Source organism: Ailuropoda melanoleuca, chromosome 7 (assembly GCF_002007445.2).
Source record: "Ailuropoda melanoleuca isolate Jingjing chromosome 7, ASM200744v2, whole genome shotgun sequence".
NCBI classification, from domain to species: Eukaryota; Metazoa; Chordata; class Mammalia; order Carnivora; family Ursidae; genus Ailuropoda; species Ailuropoda melanoleuca.
In genome coordinates, this window is record NC_048224.1 from 113096058 (window position 1) to 113113285 (window position 17228).

General features: G+C 32.1%; 1 protein-coding gene across 22 annotated transcripts in view; it reads right to left on the reverse strand.

Annotated features, from left to right (window-relative positions):
* Positions 1–17228, reverse strand: part of RBM26 (RNA binding motif protein 26) — an 87251-nt gene that overhangs the window by 6029 nt on the left and 63994 nt on the right. For 8 of the 22 annotated variants that reach the window (XM_011225904.3, XM_011225903.3, XM_011225900.3 and 5 more), the window contains 4 exons: positions 15192–15392; positions 12463–12549; positions 4454–4567; positions 914–2800 (listed from right to left, as the gene is read on the reverse strand). In XM_011225904.3, the coding sequence (XP_011224206.1) occupies positions 2711–2800; positions 4454–4567; positions 12463–12549; positions 15192–15392 (492 nt within the window). In that variant the 3' untranslated portion in view covers positions 914–2710. The other 14 variants (XM_034665360.1, XM_034665364.1, XM_034665351.1 and 11 more) reach the window with 8 other exon arrangements.

Here is a 17228-nt window from a genome sequence, read left to right on the forward strand (position 1 = left end):
CCCACTATGACCCAGGCTGTGTGATAATCACTAGAGATAAAAAGATGAATAAGACATGGTCCCCTTCCTAGAGGAGCTTGTAATTTAGTGGGGAAGACAGACATATAAACCAGATAAATTATATTACAACGTAAGTACTATAACAGAGATATGAACAAAGTGCTGTATTAGAAGGGAAGGTAAAGGTATGAACTAGCTAATGACCAAGAAGTCTACCAACTCTGTGCAAGAACTACCACATTTACTGCGAAAACAATCTCATGCTCAATCAATAATTAGGAAGGAGTAGCAATATAGAGTTTAAAAAAAAAAAAAGTTGGCACTGAAATCAGAATGCCTGTATTCAAATCTAGTCCTTTCACTCACTCGCTGTGACTTTGGGCAAGTCACTCCATCTCTATTAGCCTAAGTTTCCTTATCTGTAAAATGGGACTTAGCAACTGCCTCAAAGGGATAACTTAAGTTTTAAAATCAGGACACATGAAAGTATGTGCAGAATACTAGTATTTATAAGCATATTCATTAATTTCAAAAATCCAATAGCAATTAAGTACTAATATTTATAGTCAAAATCATCTTAATGATAATAAAAATGTAATCCTGAACCTAATGAATGTCTCTAATATTGAATCCTCATTCTTTGAGACAAAATTGAAACACACTTGTTTTCTCATTCATTCAAAGCAACATGGCTTAAAACATTTTAATTTTAGGTTACTAGAGAATTTAAGACTAGGGAAACTGATAAGCTATTTATGGATTTAAATAAGTAGGAGGTAATTTCTGTTAAATTATAATGGAATTATACAATAATTTTTAAAAATCAGGCTAAAATTCACTAGTCAAATTATAAAGCCAAAAATCAGCATGGAGATTTAACTGGCCTTTGAAAGATTTTCTTTCTTTATAATACCTGTTTGGTGTAAAGAGAAGAAACGTGAGCCTCTGCCAATTTGGCACCTTTCACGACTACTAAAAAGAAAAGAAAAGAAACTTACCTAATGAATCAGAATAGCACAGTCAACATACAAGAGACTACATAAAAATATATCATAGATCTAAGTAAAGAAGTTTCTGGGTAAAGTCACTATTTTGACAAAACAAATTGATTTTGAAATTTTAAATATTAATACATGTACCAATTGCAAGCCAAAACATTCCTATGAAATAGTATTACCATCAAGAACATATATACAACTTTAATCCTAAGTGTGGGAGGAAAAAATAAAAGAGGAACAGCATCCATTAGTTACCCCACTGACAGAGGATTATGGTGTTGGAATTACAGTTTGTGACTGTGAGGACCCCAGTATGGGAAGAAAGTGATTCTTTTTTTTAATGTGACACTGAATATAATCACTATAATCTCAGGAAGGGCAGAAACACTTGCAACTGAAACGATGAATTTTGAAAGATAAATATGTAATCTCCCACCCCCTCATTCTACAAAGAATGCATTTATTTCCTGAAACTGCTGTATCAACTTTCAACGATCACGTTCATTTGCCAGAAAAATCCACTTAAAAATCACAATACTGTTGCAAATGTCAAAGATTTTTATACAAGTATAGGAAATGCACACTTAAAATATCAGACTGGAACACTTACCAAACAGTGTTTTCCTAAAGTAGTATCTATAGTACATTTCTTTATTCATACATCTTCAAATGGTCAAGTTTTCTTTCATACATCCAAAATGTAATGTGATGTTTTCTTATTCACCAAATGTTAGCTCTACTTGAAGTCTGGTTCCAAACTAATCAGCCTGCTTTTAAATTTTAAGACATCTGTTGAAAATTTATAGGATCAAACCAAACTGAAGTGGTATAAATCTTTAACATTGGATTGTACATTATTGTAAAGGTACCAGTAACCATTATTAATAAGTTAGTGATTATAGCTCCTTTTGTGATAATTGGGGGGAAGGGTAGATCACCATCTGGAATGGTCTATTTATTTTAATTTTTTTTCTTTTCTTTCTTTCTTTTTTTTTTTTTTTCCTTTTTTAAAATCAAGGAACATTGTCTTGGCCTTTGTGGGGGTTTTTTTGTCATTGTTTTTTTTTTTTTTTCCCTTTTCTTTTCTTTTCAAGAGACCATTCCACTTTATTTTTAACATCTGAATGCATAAGGACTCATATGCAAAGCAGTCATACACCGTTATCATTAAAACCCATATGGTAAAATACATACACAAGTCCAACAAAAGGCTAATACATAGTAAAGCCTAAGCATACTACTATGTAATATTATGAATACATAAACTTGGAGACTTTAGTTAGAGTACTATGTTATCTATTCATTTTTGAAAACATTCATTAAGATTTTAAATGCAAATTCATTCCTTATTTGGAGTAAAACAAAATCCTCTAAGTTATAACAAGTATTGGTCGTAAGTTTTTAGACCTATTCATTAAATTATAAAGATCCCAAAGAATTCCGTAATGTTCAGTAGAAGTATGTAATAAAAACATTGCATATGTTTCTAGTGTGATGTCTTTAGCAATTGTTTACTGAAATAAAATGCAAACATCAATCTTTCAAAATACAAGATCAGAAGGTAGTTTTCTTCTCTTTCGTCTATTTCTGAAATCCATCTTCATCACATTTTACCAAAAAATTGTTTTTTTACAAATACGTAAAAGTACATTAGATTATACTAATGAAACACAGGTAGAGTTCTAGCATATGCAGATCAATGATCAGTCAAATCATCTTCTCCAAGAACGAGATTCATTGTCCTCTTCTTCTTCATCATCATCTTGAAGTAATGAGTCATCCACCAAAGACTCTTCCTGAAACTTTAGGTTAAAATGCATTTAGGAATTTACCCAAAAAAAAAAGAAAAGAAAAAAGGTGACACTTTTAAATACTGATTTCTCTCAACAGAGGCGAATACAAAAGGTATTTCTATAGCTACAATATTCAAGAACAAAGAAAAGCAACCTTTATCCACTCAATGGTTTCTCAACAGTATCTATTCTATTGCTTATATTGAACTGCACTAAAAAAATAACGAAGTAAGCCTCTGTACATGCCATTTCTCCTGCCTCACTTGCTCAAATTATGCCATCTTCTACACCTGAGAACAGTGCTCAATACTTTTAGCTTTTAAAAAAAAACATCAATAAGTCTTCTCTGACTTACCCTGTCTAACCTTGGACACTAAATCAACCAAAAACTTTCGTAGAAAAGTCTATCAAGATTTATAGATTTATATTTTTTTCTGCTATATGTAACAAACATTTCTTTTATAGCATTCCTTGCTTTTCCCCACTCCCTTCATAAAAGCTTCTCAGACTACTTTTCAAACTTTTCAAAATACCTAATACCAGGAGCTCTCCTGCTTTTCTCCCCATTCAATTCAAACTCATGGAAGGACAAAGGTATAATCTAAAATATAAAATGACAAATCATGTATATGAGTTTCAAAATACACATTTTATTCTTGCATTTGACTACGGATATGTATAACAGCCTCGAATGCTCTTCAGACAAAATGAAGTGCCATTATGAAAATCTAACAAAGGTAAAACATGGAATCAGTTTCCCCACCTTACCTTTATTTATTAAGCTCAACTTTTTCCTACAGCTTATTTCATGATCAAACAAAATAGAGTTATTTTTATGTTTATGATTTCAAAGGGCTCTCCCACTTTGTTGTTCTTTATGTTCACACCTCTCAACCATCATACTAATTACTGTACCCAAGAAAAATGGACTGTTCATACCTATTCCTCTTCCACACCTAAAATGCCTCTCTCAACTCTATTCCCAATCCCAGCTCTTGGTTATGGAAAGCTTTTTTATCACTTAGGGTTCAGCTCCACTGTCACCACCTTTCCAAGATTCTTCGGGACAGAAATAATCACTCCTTCCCCTGGGTTCCCACAGCGTATTGTTCAAATCTTTATTGAGCATATCACTCTGCCTTTCATTATAATTAGTTTCTTATGTGTCTGTCACCACCCCCCTTTTCAGATTATAAGCTCCTTGATGATAGGGACCGTGTCTTATTCATTTTTGTGCCTATCACAGTATCTATCATATAGCAGGCATTCACTCTAACAAACTAGAACGATATGAATTAAAATAAAGGAAACCTGAAATGTTAATAAAACAAACGAGTAGGATATATCCTCTAAAACTTAAAATATTACAAGATTTCCTGTGGATAAAAATCTAAAGAATAATTATTATTTTCTAAGAGTAAATGAAAACTGAGTATATATATGATTTTTCTTTCTTTCTCTCTCTTTTTTTTGGATTAGCAATCCATAGTTCTCATTAATCCAGAAAATTTAAAGTTGTCTGCATTTATCTGACATCTCCTGCCTGGAATATGGCTCAGGAATAAAAGGTTTTTACGTTAAAATTACAGCCATAAAATCACATTTCATATAAAAATGTGAACATTTAAGGGCCAAAACAAATTAAAAAAAAAACAAACATACTTCCTCTTCATCAGGTTCAACTTCTTCTGTTTCGACAGCTGAAATATTAGTTATTGGTTTATTCCATGCCAGTTTTAGATCCTGCCCTTTGAAACGTGCTCCATGAACTGCAGCCTAAAACAATTAAAAACATTAGAATGTAGAACATTAATAATTTCTGAAAAAAACAATGAAATGTTATAGTACCTATTATTTAAATTAAATTGGTAAAACAAAAGTGAAGACAACTATCCATTTACTTTGTGGTTATTTCTCCATTTACTGTTTATTATTATAATTTATAATTTACTTTTTATGGTTCTTTACCTTCTGAAATCAGCTTTGTGGTTGGAAATACCTTTAAAAAGAAAACAATAGCAACTTCTCATGCTTTAGCAGACCTATTTTACTACTGGCAAGTATCTAACTATGTCTACATGTTTACAATACAATGACAATGGCTGATCAAGGCAACAATCTCAAGGCATTTCAAGATCCGCTGTAGGTTCTGAATCGAAGTCCAAATTAGGATCAACAGGCTAAATGTATTTTATTGCATTTTAATTCTTGTTAATTTACGAATGACAGAGTACTACAAACTGGAAACCTTTAGCAAATATAAGAATAATTTTGCATGTGTAAAGTATCACCTTATTTTAAAATTACATCAGTAAAGTATCACATTATTTTTAAATATACGATATTTGACATTATCACTCTTACAAAATTAAGTATCTCCATGAAGAAAAAAACCTTGAATGTTTCTACTGAAACTAAAATACTTCCTACAAAGCTTTCAGAACTATATAAGATAAAAGTTAAACTTAGTATTTGCTACACTAAGTGGCTGATTAGGAAATCGTGCGTTCATATTGAAGTAACGTGAACTAATATAAAATCAGTGTTAGCAACATGCCAAAATAACTCGTAGTCACAAAAGACTTATAGCACAACCTCAAATATAGCATAATGTGAAATCTAGGAACAATGACATGTTCAATGACACCGAACCATGAGTTGTGTGATATTAAAGTCTCCAGGTATAAATTTTAAATCAGTACATATAAATCTATGATAAATTTAAGAGATTTCATACCTATTAAAATGCAGCTCAGGAGTTTTTAGTCCTTGGCCTCATCACAGTGTCATATAACTAAAAAAATTTTTAAGTACTTATATATGATATTTAAGTTTAGAAACTTGTAATTTTTTAAAGCTAAAACTATTACATAAAAATATCTTACTATAAGGAAGTCTAATAGTGTCATGCGAAATGACTACTCATAAAACTTGTCTTTTCATCCAGTTAAAAAAGGCGAAAAATTTTACTATTTTCTATGGTAAGTTCTTGACAAACATTTCTGATGACCTAATGCTGTAAATCTCTATATTTAGCACATAAATCTTCAAATTTATAAGGTGAGTCTACAACCCTCTTAAAGTTTTAATTTTAACATTTTATAGGATGATTTTCAAAGCTAGGTATATTTAACATTTTATCAACATTCTCCATTAGAAATCTTTGACTATTTGACTGTATAAATTTTTGAGATAACCGAGTTCTTGCTTTTTAAATATGTAAATTTATTTTAGGTAATTTGCAACATAAAATCCTTAAAGTTCAAAAAATTCTGTAATCTACCCATTTTATTTTTTAAAAATTCAAAAATTTCACATTACATAATGTAAATATCATGATCCATGACTGTCCCATCCTGAAGACATAACCACCACTATCCTATGAAGAGTTGGAAAAAAAAATTCTGCAACACATTAAAAAAAAGTCCTATGCACATACGAAAAAGGTTTATGTATATACATATGAAGGATATGTACATGGGAACACACTCTACTGGACTTACACCTTCTTTCTTATATTATTAATCCAATTATTTCTCAGACCCTTTTCATAGCCATACCAATCGATTTTTCACTTCTCTTGAATGGCTATTTATATACATACACACCCACACCATATTTAAACTAATTTCTTGAATGGAACTTTGTCCTATTTGTTTAGTAAAATATTCTTTTCTCAACTGGATCTTGATTTTGTTTACAATCCATGTTTTTATTAAAGGGAAAGGGTTGCTACTATTCTTTTTGTCATAAATAAGTTTAAATTTTCATGTACTGTAATCTGTCAGTGTTTACCTTTATGGCTTCCAAATTGTGCCAATCCTTTAAAAAGTCCCCTCCACATTAAAATTTTGTTCAGGAATCCCCTAGCTTTTTACTAGTCATATGTACTGAAAAAAGAAAAAACTTTTATGCACCTTTATTTTGATACCAAAAATAAAGGCATAATGTATTATTTTTTCCTAACAGTAAGTTGTCCTAACATTATTTATAGATCACTCAGCAAAATTAAATTTCCTGATTTAAATAAAATATCTCCTTGTAATCCTCTACAATTCGTTAATATATTTAGGTCTTTTTCTGGACTCTATTTTGTTTTATTATTTGTCTATCCATACAATTACTATATTAACTATTTCATAATGCATTTATGAAATTTATCACTCTTCATCCTTTTCAGAATATTCTTGGTTATTCTGACATTTTGTTCTTATGACCTCTGGAATTTTTTGGCCAAGTCCAGTATTATACTTACTATTGCTTAATAGTATAATATCAACTAGATCAGTGCTTTTCAATACTGTGGCAGTTGCTTCAAGAGTTCTGCAACCATTTTATTAAAATGTACACTAAAAAAATGAACTTTGTAACTACTTATAAAATGTTAATAAAAAACATGTTTAAATGTATTCTACAGGATGCTTACTTGAGCAAGGTGGTAGTGATTATAAAGGTGGAAGTGGGGCTAAATGTAAAAATATACAAAATAACAAAGGAAAGTGGGGGAAATAAGAAGATAAAATTAAATTTGCTCATCTTAATGAAAATAGTTGATAATCAAAATGAACAACTACCAAAAGTACCAAAGTAAAGCCAGAAAAGAAAAAAAATACAGGGACACCTGGGTGGCTCAGTCAGTTGAGCATCTGCCTTTAGCTCAGGTCATGATCCTAGGTTCCTGGGATCAAATGAATCCCACATCCATTGGGCTCCTTACTCAGCGGGGAGCCTGCTTCTCCCTCCCCCTCTGCTGCTCCCCCTGCTTGTGCTTGCTCTCCCTCTCTGACAAATACATAAAATCTTAAAAAAAAAAAGGGGGGGGAAATATAAACAAATCCTTTCTACAGAAAAGAAAAATGTTTTACAAAGATACATGGTCTAAAATCAGTAGACCCTGGTATTTTCACAGATTAAACATTTAAGAAAATATATCTCCAATGCTACTTAAAATTAACTCAGAGCACAAAGAAAGATGGAAAACTTTTCAATTACTTTTTATAAAGTCAGGTAGTATTGATACCTGATGAAAATAATATCCCCCCCAAATCTACAAACTAATCTTACTTCTGAAGACTGAATTAAAACTACAAATAAATACAAGAATAAGACCTTGTCATTTCCAACACATAATGAATCTGGAGGGTTATTATGCTAAGTGAAATAAGTCAGAGAAAGACAAATACTGTATGATTTCACTTATATGTAGAATCTAAAAAACAAAACAAACACTCTTAAATACAGAGAACAGACTGGTGGTTGCCAGAGGGGAGATGGAAAGGGGAATGGCGAAATACCTGAAGGGGATTAAGAGGTACAAACGTCGGTTAAAAAATAAATAAGTCACATAGATGAAGAGTATAATATAGGAAATATAATCAATAATATTGTAATAATGTTGTATGGTGACAGATGGAAACTACACTTATGGTGAGCGCTGAGTAATGTAGAGAACTGTCAAATCACTATGTTGTGCACCTGAAACTAACAATGTGTGTCAACTATACTTTAATAAATTTTTTAAAAGTATAAAAATAAATAAAAATAAATAAAAAAAAAAAGGAACAGATTTCAGACTTCAGGGATTTATCAAAGAAAAATACAATACAGTGGGGATCTGTACCAGAAGCAAATGGTTAGTTCAATCTCAGGAAACAATACAAATAGATGAAGGAACAGAACCCCTCATATTTCTATAAATACACACAAGTTATGATAAAATCCATTTCTGATCAAAAACCAAAAATCTCTACAGCTTTCAAAAAACAGGAATCATTTATATTTTACCTTAATCTAAAAGCCAGCATCATATATAATACTAAAATTATTAGAAATGTTTTCATTCATTTATTATTTTAATTCATTTCACGAGCAAGACAATGAATGACATTTGATGAGTAAAGACACAATTACTACTACTGTTATTTAACATTTTTCTAAAGGTACTAACAAGTAACAGAAAGTAAGAAGTTATAAACATTGAAGATGGATATGATTACCTGAAAAACCCAAGACAACAAAATTAAAAAACTATCAAAAGATAAGATGGCAGCTACTATATTTGATAAAAACAGTTTTTCCACATACAATCAAGAGAAAATACAATGGAAAAAAACACCTCATTTAAAGTAACTAGAAGTTAAATGATTAGGGGAAAACTAATATATTTATTTACATAAAGAAATTATATACATGTTATATATATTTTACATTATATATTACTATATTATACATTTACATTATATATTATATAATCTGCAAAATATGTACATTACCTATATCTATTACATATATGTGTAAATATATATACATATAAAATCTATATAAAGAAAACCTCTAAATGCTCTTAAAGGATAAAAAAGGATTGAAATACAATGATATTCTAGAGGAATATTTGTATCATAAAGATATTAATTCTCCCATTAAGTATTCTATCTTTTTAGAACCTGGTAAGTTTATTCTAAAGCTTATATAAAAAATAAACAAAAAATTTACCAGGAAGATGCTGAAAATAAGCAATAGCTGGGCATAGTAAGAGGGAATCCAAACAACAGCCTTGACAAACTATTAAAATAAAAAGTTTAGCTTAATTAAAGCAGTGCGGAAGAGGCACATGAAAAGAAAACTGATCAGGGGAAGAGAGTCATGAACACGCCCCAATAAACGTGGAAATTTTTTCCTACTAAAGGTATTTCACCTAAGTTTGGGAAACTAGCTTTCACTCAATGAAATCAAGTAGGCTCCCTTTTCACACCTTACACCAAATAAAATTCATATGAATTTTCATAAAAATCTTTATAACTTACAAGCTAATTTTCTAGAAAAAAATTCAGAAAGAAAAAAAATCAGAACTCAGAAAAATAGTAGGCAAATGACATTAACAGCTGACAGAAACAGAAATAAAGAGCATTTAAACATATATGAAAATGTTCAATTTTAATCATAGCAGTAAAGTGTATTAAAATGAGTTGCTATTTTTACCAAAATAAAACCGATAGCATACTGTGGCTTATGTATCCCTGTGTTTTATATAAGCAAACCACTATGCAGAGTACACAATGGCACATGTGTGGGGAAAAAGCACTCTCATACATCTTTGGTGGGCAAGCAAATGTGGTACAACCTATATGGGGGGGCGCCGATGAAGGGAGCAATTTTAAAACTATCCAACAAAAATTTAAATGCACATATCCTTTCATCCAGCAATAATGTCTCAAGAATATATCTTACAGTCATATTCACATATGTACACAGAGAAATATGCATCAAGAATATTCACTACTGCACTGTAAAATAAAAACAATTTAAAGGCCATCAACATGGCTGATTAAATCTGGTACATCCATATGTGGAAAATTTCTCACTTTTCAGTTACGTATGAACATCTTGAGGTACCTTATCTTATACTTTGACTTTGAAATATTGTGCCATCTATTGATTACAGAAAATACAGAGACATTCATTCGCTCATCTAGGACAACATTCAGAAAATAAGAACAAAGAAATATTTGGAAATAAACATTAGAAAAGGTTGATAATTTTCTTTTCTTGGGAAGGCCTATCATTTACCTTGAGTTTATAACCTCTTATATTTTCGGTGTTAAAATTTTCTTTATTTTATAAAATGATGGTGATGGTACATGAAATCCGTTTTGTATTTTTTAAGCATTCTTCCTTGAAAAATTAAAAACTGGCGCCTCTATGTCAAACACACTAATTTTTGAATTCCCGCACTTCAATGGTCCCTGAAATCCAGAAGTTTGAAAACCACTGCTTTAGCCTGTATCTTGCTAGAAGAAGATAAGCTTCGACCTAATCTTCTATTCTTTTCTACAATAGAAGGTTACAAAATTTTAAGAATTGTTTGACTTAAAGAAATAATTATGGATTAACAACTTCTATAACTTAAAACCAAATGTCTATCATAGCAATGGTAGTTCTTCCTTTCAGCCTATTAAGTAATTCCAACTAAAATGGTATTTACTCTGAAAAGATAATCCTTATTAGATCTAACTTATTTTGTCACTTCTTCAACCTCCACATAATTCAATGTTTTAAAGTCTTTGTCATACATTAATCCCTAGTCTTTTGAATTGATTAGTATTCATTTGGAAAACAGATGCACTGTATAAATATAGACATATGTACATACAAACATATACATCTGAGGTAGATAAAGCAACACCCAAGAAAGAAGGCAAATATGTCAATATATTTTCCAAAAGCAAAACTTTCAAAAATTATTTCAGAGGTAAAAGGTTTTTTTCCCTCAGCCATATAAGCAAGAAGTTTAATAAACTTTTAACCATTTGTACAATGACAATTACCACTGTTTTACTGCCTAGAAAATAGAACATAAAGAGACTTACTCAAGCTACCTAACATTACACTAAAAATTATCACTGAAGCCAACAATTAAATGAAGCTTATTCTTAACTTATACTCAATAATACCTTTGATAGAAAACTTGATCAAAGATCTATTTTTTAATATAACATGTATATATACATGTCTATGAAAGGTTTAAACTCTCATCAATAACATTTTTTATTCTCAAAAAAGATCTTTAAGTGAAAGATTACCCAAAAGTAGACTTAAAAAAACAAAACTCTAGGATCAGGAACTCCTATTCCATAAAACTATCTACCTCCTACACCACTAATCTTGACACTAGTTATTACAAGGCCCCAGCTGAATACTCCATTAAGACTTTTCAGACCTACAGTCTTTTACTGGTTACAATGCCCCAAGAGCAACTCCTATAAGGCTAGGTCCCCAGTAAGGTATCATTGTGCTGTCAGGGAGTATTCAAGAGGATAACTCAATTTAGAAAGTTTTTTAAACTTTAATTCAGACCACAATCCACTTAAAACTTCTGAAAAGCATACTGCTCTTCCATTCACATTAGGTTAACTGTTTGGAACTCTTACTCCATTTTTCCAAGGACAAGATGATACATCTATTTCTCTGCAATCCTGAAGAAAGAACACACAAGGCTAAAAATGTGCCTATAAATCTCCCATACTCATACCCATTTTCCTTCTTTTAATCTTTTAAACGCAGATGAAAGACAAGGTTGCATATACTCATTCTTTGTAAAGACAGTTCAAAAGACATGGTTTAAGATAACTATATTAAAAGGACCCTAAAAGCTGGAGCAATGTATCATGCCTTGGGGAAAAAGTTGTAGAGGCTTAGCTGGAGGTATGCTAAGCTAGGGACACATTAGAGTTCAGCCTACTGGGACTAGGAAGTAGAAGATGAGGGATGCTTTCGAAGATCCACCATCGGGATTATATCTCAGCTTCTACCTTATCTCTCATTACTCTTTCTGCCAAAGCAGACTTTGTTCTGGGCCAGCTGAGAAAAAGGATAATGGAAAGTCAGGTGGCCCTATTCCCTGTGAAAGAGAAAGGAAGGAGAATGGCTAGTGTCTCAAGACAATACAACTTAATATTCAACTTGGTGACTATTCTAATTCTATCATGTTATAAATAGAATTGCCTATCTGCTTTAGGACATTCTTTGTGCCATGAATTACTTCATATAACCTCTCTACTGTCGAAGTGTAGCTATTTAGTAAGTTAAAAAAGTTTCCTTTAAGACTTAAAAGCAATATTTATAAAACATTTAAATCTAAATTTTCAATAAATTAGATTATTTCTAATACTTACTGCTTCAGCTTCTGCTCTTGTCTTGAATGTAATTACTGCATGGAGTGAAGAGTCATCAATCTGACAATCTTCAATTTCACCATATTGCTTTAAATTAAAAAGAAGTATTTCCTCCAAATAAATATTTTGAAACATCCAAAACCCTAATGGCTTTTAAAATACCAATAAATGTAACCCAGAATATATAACAATTCAAGGTGATTAACAGAAAAAAAAAGATGAATAATTCATTTTAGTACTTGATATTGTAGATAAAGAATGGACCTATTTAAACTTCTATACTAGAATTAGGGAAACTTATACTTGAATGAACTATTCTTTAAAAAAATGAAACAATGGTCATATATGGGCTTCCTTATTGCCCTTCTTTCATTATTCTGATGCTAAATTCTTTCTAAAACAGAATATTTAATCCTCAGGATATTCTATGAGTTTTTTGTGTCATTTCCAATTTAAAGATGGTGGGAAAAAAAAAAAAAGATTCAGATGATTTAAATAATTTTCCCAAAGTAATTAAGTTAAATACCAGGAGAGTCCCGGTCTCTTAAGATTCAAACTGACCTTGCTTTCACTCCTATTACATATTCCTCTACACCGCATGCTCTTTAAAAAAAAAAAACTAAATTAAATTATGCTTGCTTTTGGTTTGCTGGATTTTATTTTTTCTGTACGTGGATGGATTTTTCTTATATTTCCTTTAAACAGCAACCTTTATCATAGAAAATTCTAGTCCTTTATATATCATTACTAATACCTTCCTTCTTTTTACCCAAAACCAAAATAACTATAATCTCATTAAATACACGCACGTGCGCGCACTCTCCCCATATTGAACATTTCTGTAAAGATAACCAACTCTAGCATCGATCAGCTCCTTTCAGCTCTGTCAGTTACTAGCTGTGTGAACTGTTGTTGCTTAATCTCCTCATGCTTCATCTTCTTCATCTCTAAAGTGGGCATAATAAAGGTACGTCCTCAAAGTTGTTGAGATAACTCATAATATAATGAATTATATAAGGCACTAAGAATAACACCTGCCACAAAATAAATGCTCTGTAACTTTCAGCTATAATTTTTATCACTAATACTACTACTGGTTCCAGTGGATAAATTAATGAAAGTATTTTGTTAATCACAATCTGTAACAGTCAGTGGTCCCATAATAATGTAGTTTTTTTCCTGTTACTTGTCACATGTTCAAATCCCAGGTTGAGACCAAGAACTAAACTTTAAACCTGCATTCTTAAAGACTGATTATTTTTAAAAGTGCATTACCACTACTAACTTTGAAAGGAGTTCAAATCTCTAAATGCATGCAAGAATCTCTGTTTAGAGGCTCTGGATATTTACAAAACCAAACATCCTAGTCTCACTAAAATACATACATAACAAATCACCTGGTTTATTTGGATTATCTTAACATATTCTTTGCTAGTTTCTTGATTAGCTGTATAACTGCATGTAAAACAATTATCTGGATCTCCTTTCCTTTGTGAAAGGGGTAGGGGAAGCTGGTGAGAATTGGGCTAGATTATCTCTAAGATCCTTTCTAGTTCTCTGATTCCTTTCTTTCTTCCTTTGAAGCCATCAAGCATAAGACTTTCCAGACTCCTCGTCCTTAAATATTTATCATTTTAGTTATTTCTCAAATACATATCATTTCTTTCAATAATTCCCTATGTCTTGACAAAGTATAGTTTCACCTCTGTAACTTCTGTCAACAGCTTAGAATATGATTGTCAAACATTTAAATCTGAATTTCCAAAAGATTCAATTATTTGTGTACCTATCTATAAGCTTATTGATCCTTCAAGATCTAACCTACCAGTTTTCCTACCTCATGAAATTCTCCTGTACTATTCTTTTTCCATCATATGCCTTTCTAAATTACTAAAGTACTTACAGTTTTTAATAAATTTAGCTTGATGATGTGATAAATTATGTTGCAGTTTAACTGCTGTGTGTTAAAACAATAAATATAAAATCCTTGAAGGTAAAGAACTGGTTATTTCCTTCATATCTCCAGAGCAGTAACTATAGTCCTGAAGGCAAGACCGATGCTTAGTAACTAACCTTTGGGACACCACTAAGAATCACAACATTTAAGTTGAAAAGGCCTTTAGGCAGGTATAATTTCCATTCTGCACAGGAGCCCAATGGATCTCAGGAAGTCCAAGTTAAATAATGGGTTAGCCAGGACTAGAATCTCATTCTCCTTTCTCATAGGTCTATATTATACTGACTCCCTTTAATTATATCCTGCCACTGAGCAAAGGCAACTTAAAGATCATATATCAAAATTTTGTCTTGTTTCATTTCTAAGGTCAGCTAGATCAAGAATACAGTATTTACAAATAAAATCCCATCTTAATTTTTAAAAATCTGGGTGGGCTATGTGATGTGTTGAATTTTCTCTTCAAAATATGTGTCAAATGAAACTAAACTACAGGACATCCCCCTCTGAAACAGCAAAATTTAAATAATTCATTTCACAATATCTGAAGGCCTACTGTTAAGAATAGCAACATTTCTTCCAGATAGCAATAAACAAACAAAAAAAATCCCTCAGTTTTTTTTTAAATAATTAGCAAAAAATTATTCCGGATTAATCAAACCCTTTGTTCAGATTAATGGGTTAAATTACTCATATTTTCATAATTTCCCCTTCAATATCCATTATCCCCAACAATGATTATCAGTACGTGTTTTGTTGGACAGTAAGAAAGTACCGCAAAATGAGGAAGAAGATCTTCTCTATCACTCTCTGTAAACGCAGAAATCTCCAATGCCCTGGGACGATGATCCACCACAGCATGACCAGGCACACCTCGACCTCGACCTCGACCCCTGCCTCGGCCATGAGCTGCACCTCGACCTCTTGAGTGAATTCCTCTACCCCGACCAGATGAAAGAATCCCTCGTTTTGCAGCCTTGAAGAGATCAGACACACAAGTTAAACGTCACAATTTCTTTTTTTTTTTTTTTAAGATTTTATTTATTTATTTGACAGAGGTAGAGACAGCCAGCGACAGAGGGAACACAAGCAGGGGGAGTGGGAGAGGAAGAAGCAGGCTCATAGCGGAGGAGCCTGATGTGGGGCTCGATCCCACAACACCAGGATCACGCCCCGAGCCGAAGGCAGACGCCTAACCGCTGTGCCACCCAGGCGCCCCTAAACGTCTCAATTTCTAATGCAACCCACATTTTATATATATATAAAGTCAGAGTAGTCCATCTTTTATACAATTTGACATCATATTCAAATACCGGCCTATGAAAGGAACTCAAGTTAGGGTTTTAGTTTTTAAAGTGAAAGCAAATTTAGGTAGCTAATGAAATTAGAAAACAAAATAACATCAATTTAAACAATGTTTTGAAATTATTAAATGTGCCTTTTTCTACTAAGTTCCTACTTTCCAAGGTATCAGACTGTATCATAAACAGACCAGCAATTCTTGATTTCCAAATAATACACAATGTTAAAATGTTACTTAAGCAGTTTAATACATACATAATACAACTTTCCCACTTACAACTTTTAGTGTATTTGTTTCCCTGTTGACTTCAGTAGGTGTAATTATCTCAAATTCACCATTTTACTCACTTATACTAACATCATTTTACAACCAATGTAGCACAGTAACTTATATCCCACCACATTGTTTTATATAAATAGTATACCATTCCTTCATTACACAAATATTTAACAAGCACTTCCTATGTGCAGGTCCTTACCTTCCTGAAACTCAAATCTTAGAAGGGCAAGAGACATTTAGCAACCAAGTTACTTAATAATATTACTGAGAGGTAATTCAAAGAGTAAGGAAATGCTTTAAAGACTTGAACAGAACATTAAAGGTTGGCAATGAATAAGATGCTAGAATGAAAGCTCCATGAGGATATTTTTTAATTGTTTTATTCTCTGCTTGATCCCCAGCACTTACAACAGCAGCTGACAGACTAGATATTTAGTATGTGTTCCATGAATCAAAGAAGAAACAAAGAACAAAAAGGTAAGGGTGAGAGGTGGGGGCTACAGCATGAACAAAGGAATCAAGATTGAAAGAAACACAGTACTTCCAAGAATACAGGAAATCCAGTGCACATGGACCACATGGGATGAAAAAATGAAGCTAGACAGGCAGAACCAGATGATGAAAAATTTTAAGGACCACAATTAAGGATTTTTAATTTTATCCCAAGAGCCATGAAAATCCGTTAAAACACTTTAAACACAAAAGCAGAGTGATGCAATCAAATCGGAATTTAACATGTTATTCTGGCTAGTTTTAAGAACAGAGTAGAAGAAAGATAAGAACAAGCTGGGAAAACGGTCAGTAGGCTACTAAAGTAGCTCCAACAACTGAAAATGGAAGCTTCATCTACAGTGGTGGCAACACAGAGAAGGAAGCATACTGAAGATATATTTGGAGGTAATATGTATAAAAATTGGTAACTAAATAGGGGCGCCTGGGTGGCTCAGTCGTTAAGCGTCTGCCTTCGGCTCAGGGCGTGATCCCGGCGTTCTGGGATCGAGCCCCGCATCAGGCTCCTCCGCTGGGAGCCTGCTTCTTCCTCTCCCACTCCCCCTGCTTGTGTTCCCTCTCTCACTGGCTGTCTCTATCTCTATTAAATAAATAAAATCTTTAAAAAAATAAAAATTGGTAACTAATTAACATGGATAGTGAAGGAAAGGTAGGAATCAATGAAGATTCCCAGATTTCTGGCTTAGGTAACTGTGTAGATGAAATTTAGGGGCAAGACAA